Consider the following 17,362-nt stretch of genomic DNA (forward strand, 5'->3'; position numbering starts at 1 on the left):
ACATTGGTGGCCAGGGGATTAAAAAAAAAAAAAACACAAACTGGTGTTCAGTAGAATTGAACTCATGGCTTCAGTACTTCAACTTCGCCTCCTTTCGTGACTTCGGGTCTTTTCACCGCTTCAGGACTTCGGCTTCGGCTGTTTTCGTGACTTCGGGTCTTTGCGCTGCTTCAGGACTTCGGCTTCGGCTGTTTTCGTGACTTCGGGTCTTTTCGTCGCATCGGCTTCGGCTTTTCGGCACTTCCGCATTCGGCACTGAAGAGGCAAGACGTACGGCTCGGGCGCTCGTAAGGGGGGCCCGGATCTTCAAAAAAATGCAGCGCTGCCGGGCCCCCCTTCATGCCCGGGCCCGGTACGCTTGTCCCCCCTGTCCCCCCCTGATGGCGGCCCTGTATATATATATATATATATATATATATATATATATATATATATATTTAGACATCAAAAAAAGGGAGGACGGCACTCCGATCCTTGTATGAATCTGGAATAAAAAGCATATTCCACGTATCGGAGTGCCGTCCTCCCTTTTTTTGATGTCTAAGTGAATCCTAGCAGTGGGGATGCTGCGGACTGAGCACCCGACTGGAGCAGCGAATAGGGAGTGTGAACTTGGAGCGGTCCCCCTCTTGTGATTTCTTATGAATGTTTCCATGGGTCAGGTGACAAAAGGGACATCATTAAGCACCACTTATAAGAATAGATCTCCTGTGCGCTATATATATATATATATATATATATATATATATATATATATATATATATATATATATATATATATATATATATAATTGTCCTGTTAGTACCCGCACTCTTCCTCCAAGGATTAATGGTGGGTGCTGTGGTCAAAATGTACTATACAGCCTTTAAAATGGACCCGCACGCCATAGGTTCTTGTGATCAAACGATTTTATTGAAACATCACTTGTGTATCCAAAGTTTCGTCCCACATTGCGGCCTTTATCAAGGCTATATAGATGTATATATATCTATATATTTATCTACGCTAGTAGATAAATAAACCAGTGACTACCAGTAAAAACTATATTATATGTTGCTATTGGAAGTTACATATTAGTTATATGTGTATCCCTCTTACATTTGGATTTTACTGAACCCATGTGCTAGAAGAAACTGTAATTCAAACCACCTTTTCATTATCCATTCACTGGCTGTTCCTTTCTATTGCCTGCCCTGGTGATTTTGACATTTTAAAAAATGGAGCACAAGTCAGTTGATCTGAGAAGAATCATGAGAGGCTGACTTCATCTACAATACTTAAAAAAAAAAAAAAAAGCAGTACAGATAGGGATAAAGGGGTTGTTCACCTCTGAGTTAAATTTTAGTATGATGTAGAGAGTAATATTTTGAGACAATTTGTAGTTGGTTTTGATTTTATATTATTTGTGGCTTTTTAGTTATTTAGCTTTTTATTCAGCAGCTCTCCAGTTTCAGCAATATCAGCAATCTGGTCCATATTACCCTAGCAACCATTCATTGATTTGAATAAGAGACTGGAATATGAATAGGAGAGGGTCTGAATAGAAAGATGAATAATAAAAAGTAGCAATCACAATAAAGGTGTAGCCTTATAGAGCATTTGTTTTTAGATGGGGTCAGTGACCCCCATTTGAAAGTTAGAAATAGTTAGAAGCAGAAGGCAAATAATTCATAAACTATAAAACAGGGGTGTCCAACCTGCCGCCCGAGGGTCGCATGCGGCCCAGGATGGATATGAATGAGGCCCAGCTTGAAACGCTCAGTTCCCGAGGAAATGTCATAATAATATAATAGTATATAGTCTATTTAATATCCAGGTGTCCCATATTCCAGTGTATAGCTCCATCTGGTTATCCAACTGGTATTGTAGTTCTTTTCTGTGTATTTTCTTTACTTTTACAAATCAAAAATGTTTGTGTATTTCATGTGTGGCCCCAGACAATTTTTCTTTTTCCAATGTGGCCCAGGGAAACCAAAAAGTTGGTCACCCCTGCTACCAAAGATAAATAATGAAAAGTTGCTTAGAATTGGCCATTCTGTAACATACTAAAAGTTAACAAAGTTAACCACTCCTTTAAAACTGCTAATTATTTGAATTTAATAAATAAGCAATAAAGTTGTTTTGAATTACATTTTCTTTCATTAGGCAAGATTTTATTTTGGGGCTTTACGTGCCCTTTAAGAGTATTAATTAAAGTAGAATGAGATCTATGACGTCAACCTACCAGTCAGGAGACACATTCGAAGCAAAAGATGAATGGAATAAGCAGCCAGAAGAGCAACGATCAGCAGCAGGATGCTAAGGAAGTAACAGGAGTGTGATTTTATTGCCTCATAGAGATATGAGAATTGAGTCACTGCCCTGCACCCTCTTTTCAGCACTGCACCCAAACCACATCATACTGCTGAAAATGGAGGAGGGGAACTTCTGTTATCAGTATCTTTACAGCTTTGTGTGAGAACTTGTGAGCAAACACAAAATGCTGACGTGATGATCTCCAAGGACAGTTCCTCTATGGAAACCACAAATTGAGAAAGGAAAAAAATCCTTAGCAAAATGCTTTACAAATAAAAAAGTGTGTGTGTTTATATATATATATATATATATATATATATATATATATATATATATATATATATATATATATATATATATATAATTGTCCTGTTAGTACCCGCACTCTTCCTCCAAGGATTAATGGTGGGTGCTGTGGTCAAAATGTACTATACAGCCTTTAAAATGGACCCGCACGCCACAGGTTCTTGTGATCAAACGATTTTATTGAAACATCACTTGTGTATCCAAAGTTTCGTCCCACATTGCGGCCTTTATCAAGGCTATATAGATGTATATATATCTATATATTTATCTACGCTAGTAGATAAATAAACCAGTGACTACCAGTAAAAACTATATTATATGTTGTGAGATCAGTATTCAAACCCAAATGTGCAAAGTGACGACTCTCCATGGAAAGCCTAAAAAAACCATTAAAACACCAGCTTGGATCTATTTTTAAGCTGGTGTTTTAATGGTTTTTTTAGGCTTTCCATGGAGAGTCGTCACTTTGCACATTTGGGTTTGAATACTGATCTCACAATGTAACGGAGTGCTATTTAGATGACAGCCGCTCTGATACTGATGCGATTTTTATGTTACTGATTGTCTTGATGGTTGCTACATTGTTCACCTGATTGGTGAAGTAGTTTATGCTACAAAGTTTACTTTGATCATCTTTGAAGTATATTATATGCATTTTATCTATCTTACGACATGTGTGTTCTCTATTAGTGTAATTACACGTTTGCATGTTAGAAAGGGGAGGGTCTGTATCATTTTCCCGCCATAGCTGGGGTATTTAAGGGTAAAATTTGAAATGTTTGTTACTTTGACAAAGGCTGGTGTGGCAGCCGAAACGTTAGTGTGTCCAAATAAATTTAACACTTTATTATAAGTCCTGTGTTGTGCGGCTTCTTCTGGAGAGGATTATATATATATATATATATATATATATAAATATATAAATGTTCATAAATGTTCTTGAATCTATCTATATATATATATATATATATATATATATATATATATATATATATATATATATATATATATATATATATATATATTTATGATATATATAAATATTAACATATTAACATATTACCCCCCACCCTCAATAATGGTTAATGGGGCTTTGAGCTTAAGACCTAAATGGTTGCAACTTTGCCCTTGATCATTGATAACAAAAAATGTCGGACACTATATTTGTCAGACACATCTTGCCATATTAATAATGGATAGGTATTCTTACGTTTTTTGCCTTCCAGTACTACTGGGAAGCTATGTAGGGTTCTACTGGCTGCACAAATAGTTTTTCCTAGACTCCAGTATATTACCTTCATTTTTAATTATTCCATACACAACTAGAAATGACTCACCTGAATCCTAGGATCCCTGTGTTGGCCATTGCATAAGATAAACCAAGGATCCCACTCCCCATGATAGCATTCATTAAATTGAACACTGAAAAGCCAAAGGAAGTCCCTCCAGATGACCTCCTCTGTGGGCTCTAGTCAAGCACAATACATAAGAGAAATGAGACACTTATATGATAGTATACACTATTATAGTGACTAATATGAGCCTAGAAATATACAGAGATTGCCACTAGTGTAAAACAGGCTCATGCTGAGACTGCTACAGGTATCACATCCTTTAACTTATGTTATACTTCATCATTATTAACATCGATCATTTCTAAAGCTCCATTCGATTGTGCATATGTGCCCCAAATATACTCCAACACGGACAGTTGCCTGACATGGCGTGTATGATCATCAGATTTAATCGCTAGCTAGCAGGTGTCACAACCAGAAGTGCAGCGAATGTAACCAACCTGACAAATTCTGCTGTCAATATTAAGTGAATATACAAATAAGTTTGTAAACCATTGACAATCTTTAATGAATGTATAGTTGAATGTCTTTTAGAATTAAATTTTTCTGTCATTGGGTGGAGGACACCTTTAAAGGGGTTGTTCACGTTTGAGTATGTTGTAGATCAGGGGTGCCCAAACTTTTTGCAACGAGGGCCAGATTTGGTGAGGTGAAAATGTGTGTGGGCCAACCATTCAGCCCGACTTTTTTGAACCATTAACATTAAATTACAGGAATCGAGTAATTGTAGCAGTAATATTTGGGCACATTAGTGAAATGATCTGCCACTTGGTCTTTACTACTGTCTGTGTGCTGAAGGTGTTAGTAATAGACACGTACTGGAACGTAGTGACGCCATACTTCTTTAGTTTACTGTACTGGCACATCAGTACGTCTATTGACACCTTCAGCCCTAAAGAAGTATTCGAAAACAGTGCGTCTCTACGTGGCAGATCATTTCACTAATGCGCCTTAATACTACTGGGATTCCTGATTGCACTGTGCTGGGGGGGCTCATTATTAACTTCATGATGGAGGGCCGGTGTAAATTTGAAAACGGGCCGCAATTGGCCCCCGGGCCGCACTTTGGATATGTCTGTTGTAGACAGACAGTGATATCTAAAACATTATTCAGTGGCTCTCTAGTTTGCAATGTAAGCAATCTGGTTGCTAGGGTCCAAATTACCTTAGAAACCGTGCACTGATTTGAATGAGAGGCTATGAATAAGAGAGGGCTTAACTATAAACATGAGTAATAAAAAATAGAAATTGCAATAAATTTGTAGCCTTAAAGAGCAATTGTTTTTAGCATTTGTGACACCCATTTGAAAGCGGAGTCAGAAGAAATTCAAAAACTATAAAATAAATAATAAGGAAAGACCAAATGAAATAAGTTGACTTTAAGGTGAACAATCCATTTAACCCTATAGTCTACACAGAATCATATTATCGATATTCTGGGTGTGTGAGTAAAGTTCCCAGTACACAGCAGTTACAGTTATCATAAAGGGAACAACACAACTAAAAACAACACGGAAAAGCAGACTTACATTCCCAAGTAAGGGAGTAGATTCGTCCTGTCCAGCTGATACATGTTGCCCATAGAGCGTATTGATACTGCTGTCACTGCTCTGCATTCTGAAGGAAGGTTCGCTTGGGAGCAGGAGCCGCTTCCGGACAAATATCCACCACAGTCTGACATCAGGTGACTATGGACACAACTACTCACAGCTTATTCATAATAACATTGTAAACAAGCAAATTCCCTATTCCCTGCCCTCTTTTTGCACGTGACGCCCTTAGTCTCTGACTGCCTTCCCTGCCCGTAGTCGCGGGTTAATGACGTCACCGCATAGCCATGGAGGAGCAATAGCAGCATGAGGTGAGGGTCAGTGATATTAAAACTGATGTCACCATGAACCGAGAAACTTTCTCCGTGTCACATTTAAGTGTGTTTTGCTATTACTGCTCATTCAGACGGGGAAAAGCCATCTCCTATTTACAGAGTGTTTCCAGACGCGTCCAGCACACGTGTTTAACAGGAAATCGATGAAAATTGCGCTGCTTTTGTCCTCGAAAAATAAAACTGCTTTACGGTAATGAAAATTACTGCTGCCTTGCACTGATAAAAAAAAGACTAGTTTGGTTCAGAAACACTTATATCGTTTTATATAGTAATAAGCCGATGTGAAGCCATTGGGGCAGCTATGCAATATGGACAAAAAGAGTAAAGGGACAGGATACATACAAGATAAGCTATGTAAAATACAATGGGTTTATGTATCCTATGTAAGAATTGACCCCAGGTCTGGACTGAGAATTAAAATAGGCCTTGGCATTTTAGGTACACAGAGGCCCAAACAGCCCCCACCAGCCCACTTGACTTTCTATGGCACCCTAAACCTATAGCAGCCCCTGTGGCATTTGCCAGAACCTACAGATTGCCAGTCTGGGCCTGATTAACCCCATTGTATTCTACAGAGCTTTTCTGTTAACCTGTGCCATTTACCCTCTTTCAGCTCAAATGGCTTCCCTCATCACTACACAGCTGTTAATATAGTAGTGTTTCTGAAGTTAACACACCAGTTTTACCAGTGCAGGGCATCAGTACATTATATTTTACTTTAAAACACTTTAACTTGTTGATATAACTATTCCTCTAACTTACTTGTTTTTGCATGTGGTATAAATAAGGACATAGTCTCCCAAGCTTATGTTAATATAGTATATAAGGAAGGTAATTGACGCAAACATCCAAGTTATTCAGGTGTATTTGCTTTATATAGATCAGATCTCCCTTGAAGGTCAATTATTTCTTATTATATAGCAAGTATGAATGTCCTTACTGTGTACTCGTGTTTAAACATAGTATGCTGTGTTATATATTGTGTTACATATTACTGTTAACCGGGCAGTAAACCCTGGGTAATCTTATAATGGTAACTCAACTACTGCACAGTCAACTACAGTCAATCACATATACCTGCAACGGGCACAGATACCTGAAGCTGACTATGGCAGTTTTCTTGTTAATTTTGAAAGTCTACCCCCAACATTCAACGTCCCAGGCAGAGAACAGTACCGGAACACCCAGCATGTCAGTCCATGGGTATGAAAGCCAGTTACCAAAGTATTTTCCCTTAAAGGGGAAGGAAACCTAGTCAGCGCAAACCCCCCCACCCCCCTCCCATTTGTTGCCCACCCTCCCTCCTCCCCCCTGGCCTACCCGTCCCGCTGGGCAAATGCCCCTAACTTGTTACTTACCCTTCTGCGCAGGTCCAGTCCAGGGAGTTCACCGACGACATCTTCTTCCACGCAATCATCTTCCTGCTGTGAACGGCGTTTTGGCGCATGCGCAGTAGGATCATTTCGCCGGTACGGATCTACTGCGCAGATCATACCGACGAAATGATCCTACTGCGCATGCGCCTTTCAAAGCAGGAAGAAGATCGCGTGGAAGAAGATGTCGTCAGTGAACTCCCTGGACTGGACCTGCGCAGAAGGGTAAGTAACAAGTTAGGGGCATTTGCCCAGCGGGACGGGTAGGCCAGGGGGGGTGGGGGGTTTGCGCCGACTAGGTTTCCTTCCCCTTTAAAGGAAAAGTAAAGGCATCCTGCACTTGGGGGTGCCAAATGTTAGGCACCCCCAAGTGATTGTATTGACTTAGCTCAAACCCCGGGCCAGTGCTCCTATCAGCAGAAAACTGCACTGGCCCGGGGTTATTCCAGCGAGTACTACGGAGCGATCCACTTTGAGCTTCTTCTTGCTTCAGATTTCCCAGGGCAAACACATCAAGTCAAGAGTGAGTTTATTGTCATTTCATCCATATACGTTTGTACAGTACACAGTGAAACGAAACAACGTTCCTCTAGGACCATGGTGCTACACACAACATAGATGTACCAGACAACAGACAAAAAGTGCAAAAATATGCAACTTCTGCAAGACAGGACAGTGCAGGGACAGGACAAGACAGTGCACACTCAGCAGATGTAATATGTTGAGTAAATAATGCTAAACATCAGACATGATGGGTGTATTATTGAGATATGATAGTAAGAACATGATAAAGTGCAGATGTGCTCATAGAGAACAATTGTATCCAATTGCGTACAGTGGCTGTGTAACGTTGTGGTATATAGTAAGGTCAGATGGAGTGCGTGTGTGAGAGAGAGATCTGTCCAGTCCCTGAGTATTCAGGAGCCTTATGGCTTGAGGGAAGAAACTGTTACACAGTCTGGTAGTGAGGGCCCTAATGCTTCAGTACCTTTTTCCAGATGGCAGGAGTGTGAACAGTGAATGTGAGGACACCGGTGTGTTGGATCAGCCACAATGCTGGTGGCTTTACGGATGCAGCGAGTGGTGTAAATGTCCGTGATGGAAGGAAGACCTATGATCTTCTCTATCCTCTGTAGAGTCTTGCGCTCCATGACAGTGCAGTTCCCAGCCCAGACAGTGATACAGCTGCTCAGGATGCTCTCGATAGTCCCTCTGTAGAAGGTTTTGAGTATGGATGGTGGGAGATGAGACATGCGCAGTTGAATAAAATTGCTGACTTATTAGTTAAAGTTCGGCTTATCGTTTTACTGCACATGCACAGCTGCGTGAAGAAAGCGGAAGACGGAAGAGAAGCGTTCCGTGGTGCTTACTGGTATAATCTCGGGCCGGTGCAGTTTTCTGCTGATAGGAGCACCGGCCCGGGGTTTCAGGTAAGTAAATACAATCACTTGGGGGTGCCTAACATTTGGCACCCCAAGTGGTAAACAACTTTCCTTCTCCTTTAAAAGCATTAAAGGGGGGGAATTAAATTTTTTGCAAGGTCTTACCAAAGTGGTTACCAAAGACTTTTCCTAGTGTAACCTAACGTTTGTTCATACTCATGCTGTGGATTTGACTTTCACCTCTGCAGAATGGCTGACCCCTCCTTCTATTAAGGTGCAGAAGATCGGCAGTGGGGAGAAATAAACTCAGTCCATAAAGCTGCATTGCTTCTGTGCATGCACAGTTCTTTGTAATTAATTTGCATACAATTAAGCATATTGACGACAATAGGATTAAGGTTATTCAAATGAATGTGCACTGTGGGTGCATGTGCAGTAGATTTAGCAGTGAAACATGTCAATAGCTGTTTTACTTTTTTTTTTTTTTTTTTTTTACTGTTGCTTGTATATCCTCTCTTTCAGGATTCTGAGCCTATTGCATTTTTCTGGGAACCTACCAAACACCCCCATTGCCGGTGTTCTGAGTACGCTAGGTCTTAGCTTCTGGTGTCCACCCCTACTTTCACCAAACATATCATCTACAAGAAGCTGCTTCTGTACCATGGCAGAAATGCAAGATAGTCACAATGAAATGGGGCTGTACACCCCAAATCCTGAAGTACGTGGGATGACTTGTCTAAATCGGGATGCTTTCAATAAAACCATACACGTTCCGGTAATTAAAGTAAAAAAAGAAATAATCAATAGACTCATGAAGTCTCTTAAACACAGACTTATCCAAAGGCCTAGCCTAAAGAGAGTCATTGAGGATCCGAAAGATGAAGTCAACAAACTGGTCTTATTGGACCCTTATAAAGTGAAATCCATAGACTCGTTTGCTGAAAGTGATCATGCACTTTTCAAACAGTTCGACGTTAGCCCTCAGGTTTCTCAGTATGAACTGCAGCTCACTTATGAAAACTTTAAATGTGAAGAAATCTTAAGGGCAGTTCTACCTAAAGGCCAAGATGTTACCTCCGGATTCAGCAGGGTTGGACACATTGCTCATATGAATCTCCGAGACCATCAGCTTCCATACAAAAATGTAATTGGTACGTACCAAATCTCCCCTTTGATTCAAGTATTTGACTCTGTACTGCTGATGCTGTAGTTGCAATAATACCAGTTATATATTTGGATTTGTATTAGATATATATTATTAATCTGTGAATTTGTTTATTAAAGGAGTGGTTCACCTTTAAGTTAAATTGGTGACTTTCCATTGGTTCTTCATTATTTATTTTTTATAGCTTTTAAATTATTTCTTTTTCTTCTGATCTTTCCATCTTTCAAAAGTGTGTCACTGACTCTAGCATCAAAAACTATTGCTCTGTGAGGCTACAATTTTATTGTTATTGCTAGTTTTTATTACTTCTCTTTCTATTCAGCCCCTTGCCTATTCATTTTCCTATTCGTACCTGTACCTGGTACAGGTATGGGATCCGTTATGCGGAAACCCATTCTCCAAAAAGCTCACAATTATGGAAAGGCCCTCTTCCATAGACTCCATTTTATCCAAATAATTAAATTTCTTTTTTTAAATGATTTCCTTTTTCTCTGTAATAATAAAACAGTGCTATGTACTTGATCCAAACTAAGATATAATTGATCTTTATTGGAAGCAAGCCCAGCCTATTGGGTTTATTTACATGATTTTCTAGTAGACGGAAAGATCCATTATATGGAAAATTCCTAACTAACATGTCGAGCCTCCATGTCAGATTCCAAACTTAAATATAAAAAAAAACCTGTTTGCGCTTTTGAAAAATGGATTTCAGTGCAAAATTCTGCGGTAGCAGTGCTATTAAATGATATGTTCAGAAAAAAAACATGTTTTCCTGTGACAGAATCAATTTAATTTTAGATGGATATCCCCTTTAAAGGAGTAAGGCATAAAAAGAATCTAGGAATGCTATATTTTATATGTTAAACTTAGTGTACAAGCCCAGAGGTTCACCTGACATATAACCTAATGACCCATGCTTTCATGGCTGCTGTTGAGAAGCTAAGCTTAGGGGTCAGTGGAAATCATAAAATCAGTAGCAAAAAGAAAAAACACTGCTTTTCTCTTGGTAGAAATAGATCTGCACTGCTGCAAGGGCATTGGGTTGGTACAGTAGCCCAAAACATATGGTGCAGGATTTCTAGCCTAATGTGTTGTTACTGCAGTTGTAGCATAAACAATTCCTTCTTTTTCACAGGTCAAGTTATATTAGACAAGAATCCAGGTATTACATCTGTCGTAAATAAAACCAACACAATTGATTCAGCATACAGGAATTTCCAGATGGAAGTGTTGGCAGGTGAAGAAAACATGATAACAAAGGTTAGTCTAAGTTCTATATGTTTGTGTATGTATATAATGTATCAGAATATCCCTGTAGTTGTGTATGATGTGTATTATCCTGTGGGCTTTATCCACAGACATTTCAATACAGTTAATTAACCAAAAATGTTATGTATTAAGGCTGGAGGGACTGTAACATAAGCAGAATACTACTGCTTCATAGCTCTCTTGGTTTCCACTGATTGGTTACCAGGCAGTAACCAATCGGAGACTTGGGGGGGGGGGGGCCTCATGGGTCATATCTGTTGCTTTTGAATCTGAGCTGAATGCTGAGGACCAATTGCAAACTCTCTGAACAGTTATGTCCCATGTGGTCCCCTGAAAGTTGCTGACTAACTCAAGAGTTAGAGAGCTGTAAAGCAGGAAGTTCTGGCTATTATGTTAGACAGTCACTCCAGCCTCTATACATTGCATTTTTGGCTAACTAACTATATTAGAAACATTTTTATTTTACACAGCCTATCTATTTACACTAAATTGTTCCTTTAAGTAAAACTAAACACCCTAAAACAAATTCATGTAAAATTGATCAGAGTGCACTACTGAGCAATTTTTATAAATTACACTGCTTATATTATGAATTTACACAGCACCACCCTATGCTGTGGTTAGCTTCAAGCTGAGCAAAGAAGTGTCATCCAATGTTTCTCCGTTTGAACGCAGTTACTGAACAGAATGTAATGTAACTTTCTGATGGCTGGCCGGTCGAACAATACAGAGGCACTGCTGTTTCAAAGTCACTAATAGTGATGGTTGAAATGGACCAACCTGTTTCACTTTACCAATCACTGTTCATTATATTATCTTTAAAAGTGGCAAAGAAATTGCTCCGAAAAACATATTGCACAATTTTACATGAATTTTTTTGGGGTTATTTCATTCCCTGTTTATGCTTGATTTTTTTTAAAAAAAAAAAAATATTTTGTTTCCTGTTCTGAAGATCTTTCTCATTTTAGGTTAAGGAAAACTACGTCACTTATGAATTTGACTTCTCCAAAGTCTATTGGAATCCACGCCTTGCCACAGAGCACGATCGCATCATTGGATTATTAAAAGCCCGAGATGTGCTGTTTGATGTGTTTGCTGGTGTGGGACCTTTCGCTATTCCCGCTGCCAAAAAAAACTGCACGGTGTATGCCAATGACCTGAATCCAGAATCCTATAAATGGTTACTACATAACTGCAAACTTAATAAAGTAGAAAGAAGGGTCCAGACATTTAATGCTGATGGAAGAGACTTTATAAAGACAACTATAAAGAAAGAGTTACTTAAGTATGCGAATGTGCCTTCTGCAGAGGAGAAACCCAGTCTTCATATTGCTATGAATTTGCCGGCACTAGCTGTGGAATTTCTTGATGCCTTCAAAAACCTGCTGGAAGAAGAGCCATGTAGCAGTTTCATTGTTCCAACTATACATTGCTATAGCTTCTCAAAAGATGATGACCCCCTGCAGGATGTGAAAGCAAGAGCAGAGTCCTTTTTGGGAACGACTTTAGAAGATTGTTCTCTGCACCTTGTGAGGAATGTGGCACCAAACAAAGAGATGGTGTGCATCAGTTTCCAGCTACCCACTTCTGTGCTTTTCCAGTCAGACACTGGTAAGTGATGCCAATCATCAGCACCCAATTCATCTGATCTATCTTGTAGGAGAATTCGGATATCCCTCAGTGTGGCCTGTTGATGAGCATTGCCTTTGAGACCTAACAGCACCTCTTGCTTTTCTCTGCATGCTTCATTGAGTGGCTAAATGCAAAATCAACACAATTTTCTAGAAACACTATGGGGCAGATCTATTGAAAATTCAAGCTTTAGAATTTTTTTTATGGCCAAAACTGTCAAATTCAACTAGAGAGTTATTCAAATGCCATTCTAGTTTTTAAAAAAATTCAAATTAAATTTTCGAGATTTATCATACTCTGGTCTTTTAAAAACTCAACGTTGACTTTTCGCCACTTTCGCTCTTTTTTAGTCAGTGGGATAGATCCAGGGATCAATTTGGAGCTGTTTGCAGCCTTCCTGACATTGACTTTGTTAAATTCAAATCGATTGAATTTTTCGTGTCGATTCAATTCATCCGAGTTTTAAAAATTTAATTTTGATTGGTCGAATTCATGGGCGTTTAGGGGAGTTTTTAAAAACTGAAATGAATTCAAAATTCGACCTTTGATAAATGTGCCTCCCTATGTCTATTTATACCTTTGTTTTTTTCTGGTAGTTTTCAGTTGGCTATTCATTATGTATTATCAAAAGATTGCCATTTATGGGCTGATTCAGCATGGCATCCTACCTATTGATTTGCCCGCAAGCCAAATGGATAGTTTTGTACTTGGGAACATACACCTTTCTACCCTGTTGTTTTATTTGTTAGGGATCATAGCCTAAACGAATTGAACAGCAAGAAGTGAAGGTCTGGGACCCGTTATCCAGAATGCTCAGGACCTGGGGGTTTTCGTAATTTGGATCTTCATACCTTAAAGGGGTGGTTCACCTTTATGGTACATTTTAGTATGGTATAGAACGGCTAATTCTAAGCAACTTTTCAATTGGTTTCCATTATATATTTTTTTATAGTTATTTTCCTCTCTTTGCAGCTTTTAAATGGGCGTCGCTGACTCCTTCTAAAAAACAAACGCTCTGTAAGGCTACAAATGTATTGTTGTTACTTTTTATTACTGATCCTTTTATTCAGACTCTCCTATTCATATTCCAGTCTCTTATTCAAATCAATGCATGGTTGCTAGGGTAATTTGGACCCTAGTTACCAGATTGCTCAACATGCAAATTGAAGAGCTGCTGAATAAAAAGCTCAATAACTCAAAAACCTCCAATAATAAAAAATGAAATCAAATTGCAAATTGTCTCGGAATATTACTCTACATCAGTGGTCCCCAACCAGTAGCTCGTGAGCAACATGTTGCTCTCCAGCCCCTTGGATGTTGCTCCCAGTGGCCTCAAAGCAGGTACTAATTTTTGAATTCCAGGCTTGGAGGCAAGTTTTGGTTGTATAAAAACCAGATGTACTGCCAAACAGAACCTCAATGTAGGGTGACAATCCACATAGGGGCTACTAAATGGCCAATCAGAGCCCTTATTTGGTACCCCAAGAACATTTTTCATGCTAGTGTTGCTCCCCAACTCCTTTTACTTCTGAATGTTGCTCACAGGTTCAAAAGGTTGGGGATCCCTGCTCTACATCATACTGAACGTTTTCAAAGGTGAACAACCCCTTTAAAGGGGATGTTCACCTTCCAAACACTTTTTTTAATTCAGTTTTTAGATTGTTCCCCGGAAATAAAGACTTTTTCCAATTACTTTCCATCTTTTATTTCTTTACTGTTTTTCCAAAATCTAAGTTTAAAGTTGAATGTTCGTGTCGCTGGTGTTTTAGTCTGGCAACTCAGTAATTCGGGTGCAGACTCTGAACCGTTACAATTTTGCAACATTGAGTTGATACATTTCTCAGCCGCATCTCTGGAGTATTCGCAACTATTGTATCAATTCAAACAGCTGCCTGTAATGAAGCCCAGAGATTCTGCTCAGCAGGGACAAAGATAAGAAATGTATCCACTAAATGTATCAATTTAGAAGTTTACAGGGTCGGCGACCCCCCCTCCCAGGGGCTGCTTCAGAAGGTGAAAGACACTTGACACTTCAATATTAGAAAAAAACGGTGACACATAGAAAGTCATTGGAAAAAGTCATTATTTCTGGTGATCTATCTGAAAACTAGTTGTTTGAAGGTGAACCACCCCTTTAAGTCTACTAGATAGAAAATCACGTAAACATTGAAGCAACCCAATAGGCTGGTTATGTTTCCAATAAGGATGAATCATATCTTAGTTTGGATCAAGTACAAGGTTCTGTTTTATTATTACATTTATTATTAAAAATTTGGATTATTTGGATAAAATGGAGTCTGTGGGAGAGACTTTCCGTAATTCAAAACTTTCTGAATAACTGGTTTCTGGATTACAGATCTCATACCTGTAAAAACTGTTGTATAAAATATTGCACAAAATATTGCACAGTAGCAAATGATATAGTGTAAACTGGGGTCCACTGATACTTTGGGTACTTTTTTTTTTTTTTTTAGAGAATATGGTTTGCAGACTGAAATGAGTTGACAAATTGCAAACAAACCAGTAATGTCATTCAATATTGTCATTTTATTTTCAGGTGAACCAGAGTCAAAACGGCCTCGAACAGCCAAAGAAAGTAAATTGGATTAGAAAAGAAAAAGGCATTGGAGCTGCCATCATGCAAATAGCATTCCTTTTGTTTTACATTTTTGTTTTGTATTAGCCAAACACACATCTAGTAAAGTGATTTTAATCTAAAGTATAACTGTCTTTTTTTATTTCTTCTTGAAATTAAGCCACCTTTATAAGAGAAATGTACTTTAAAGGAACAGTACCATCAAAACCTGAAAGTGTCAAAGTAATGAAAATATCATGTAGTGTTGCCCTGCTCTGGTACAACTGGTGTGTTGGCTTCATAAACTCTACTATAGTTTATATAAAAAAGCTGCTGTGTAGCCATGGGGGCAGCCATTCAAACTGGAAAAAAGCACAGATTACACAGCAGATAAAGAAAAAACACCATTGTATTGGACAGGGCTTATCAGTTATGTGCTATGTATCCTGTGCCTTTTTTCCATCTTGAATAGCTGCCCCCATGGGTACACAGCAGCTTTTTTTTATATAAACTATAGTAGTCTTTCTGAAGCAAACACACAACATTTACCAGTGCATGCTAACAGTATAGTATATGTTTTAATTACTTTTAAAAGCTCATTTTTTGGTGTTACTGTTCCCTTAAATTGTGTTATATTTCCTCATTTACTCTACAGAAAAGTATATGAACATAGCTTAGTATGTAACCAGAGCAGTCCTTTTCGGAATATCTACATTTGTAAATCTCATGAAGCACAGTGTTCCACTGATTGCCCTCTGGATTAAAGACGGTGACTCACAGTTTCAGATGGATTATATGTACTTAACCCCTGGGTGTGACCAGCAGAGAGTATAATCTGTGAATTACTTTCTCACATGGGATATATATATATATATAGATATAAATATATAGATATATATATAGATATATATATATATACGTATATATATTGTCGCAAGCGAGGTGCACGATCAATTGGAATGATACAATCGATGCAGGGATCAGCACACTCTAGTAAAGGTGAATTAGAGTGTTGTTTCGGTCCCACCTGGTAAAAGGTTGGACAATGCTGTGTTACAAATAAAAACACTTTAATTCACCTTTACTAGAGTGTGCTGATCCCTGCATCGATTTTAGATAGATAGATAGATACACACTGTTTTTTTTTGGCAATTATAGATGCAGTTTTCTAGGTCAGAAGCTCCTGCTGTCTTAAAGATTTACAGGTCACGATGTAGTCTTCTCCAGATTTTTCCGTAATTTGGATCTCCATACCTTAAAGGGATACTGTCATGGGAAAAAAAAATTTTTTAAAAATGAATCAGTTAATAGTGCTGCTTCAGCAGAATTCTGCACTGAAATCCATTTCTCAAAAGAGCAAACAGATTTTTTTTATATTCAATTTTGAAATCTAACATGGGGGATAGAGTGACATATTTCAATTTTGAAATCTGACATGGGGCTAGACATTTTGTCAATTTCCCAGCTGCCCCAAGTCATGTGACTTGTGTTCTGATAAACTTCAATCACTCTTTACTGTTGTACTGCAAGTTAGAGTGATATCACCCCCCTCCCTTTTCCCCCCCAGCAGCCAAACAAAAGAACAATGGGAAGGTAACCAGATAGCAGCTCCCTAACACAAGATAACAGCTGCCTGGTAGATCTAAGAACAACACTCAATAGTAAAAACCCATGTCCCACTGAGACACATTCAGTTACATTGAGAAGGAAAAACAGCAGCCTGCCAGAAAGAATTTCTCTCCTAAAGTGCAGGCACAAGTCACATGACTGGGACAGCTGGGAAATTGACAAAATGTCTAGCCCCATGTCAGATTTCAAAATTGAATATAAAAAAATTGTTTACTCTTTTGAGAAATGGATTTCAGTGCAGAATTCTGCTAGAGTAGCACTATTAACAGATTCATTTTGAAAAACATGTTTTCTGATGACAGGATCCCTTTAAGTCTCCTAAATAATTGATTAAATATTATATAAGCCCAATAGGATTGTTGTGCCTTAATGATTAATGGGGTTATTCACCTTTAAATTAACTTTTTATTCAGCAGCTCTCCAGTTTGCAATTGCAGCAATTCAGCTGCTAGGGTCCAAATTACCCTAGAAACCATGCATTGATTTGAGTGGAGA

At 38.6% G+C, this 17,362-nt stretch overlaps 2 protein-coding genes across 4 annotated transcripts in view; one reads left to right on the top strand and one right to left on the bottom strand.

Annotated features, from left to right (window-relative positions):
* slc38a6.L (solute carrier family 38 member 6 L homeolog) overlaps nucleotides 1–5,622 on the bottom strand; it is a 36,483-nt gene extending 30,861 nt beyond the window's left edge. The window contains exons 1-3 of the mRNA XM_041573103.1: nucleotides 5,487–5,622; nucleotides 3,940–4,070; nucleotides 2,226–2,299 (exon numbers count right to left, since the gene is read on the bottom strand). Of these exons, the coding sequence (XP_041429037.1) occupies nucleotides 2,226–2,299; nucleotides 3,940–4,070; nucleotides 5,487–5,573 (292 nt within the window). The 5' untranslated portion in view covers nucleotides 5,574–5,622. The remainder of the gene's footprint in view (nucleotides 1–2,225; nucleotides 2,300–3,939; nucleotides 4,071–5,486) is intronic.
* On the top strand, nucleotides 5,518–15,382 carry trmt5.L (tRNA methyltransferase 5 L homeolog). 3 transcript variants are annotated; one of them, XM_018229228.2, is made up of 5 exons: nucleotides 5,518–5,641; nucleotides 9,120–9,748; nucleotides 10,898–11,022; nucleotides 12,000–12,642; nucleotides 15,221–15,382. In XM_018229228.2, the coding sequence occupies exons 1-5, from the start codon at nucleotides 5,529–5,531 to the stop codon at nucleotides 15,271–15,273; spliced, it is 1,563 nt and encodes a 520-aa protein (XP_018084717.1). In that variant the 5' UTR covers nucleotides 5,518–5,528; the 3' UTR covers nucleotides 15,274–15,382. The 3 variants fall into 3 exon arrangements, with proteins under 3 accessions (XP_018084717.1, XP_018084719.1, XP_018084718.1); XM_018229230.2 differs by lacking the exon at nucleotides 5,518–5,641 and adding an exon at nucleotides 5,683–5,818; XM_018229229.2 differs by lacking the exon at nucleotides 5,518–5,641 and adding an exon at nucleotides 5,834–6,032.
* The last annotated feature ends 1,980 nt before the right edge of the window (nucleotides 15,383–17,362 follow it).

This window comes from Xenopus laevis, chromosome 8L (assembly GCF_017654675.1).
Source record: "Xenopus laevis strain J_2021 chromosome 8L, Xenopus_laevis_v10.1, whole genome shotgun sequence".
Classification (NCBI taxonomy): domain Eukaryota; kingdom Metazoa; phylum Chordata; class Amphibia; order Anura; family Pipidae; genus Xenopus; species Xenopus laevis.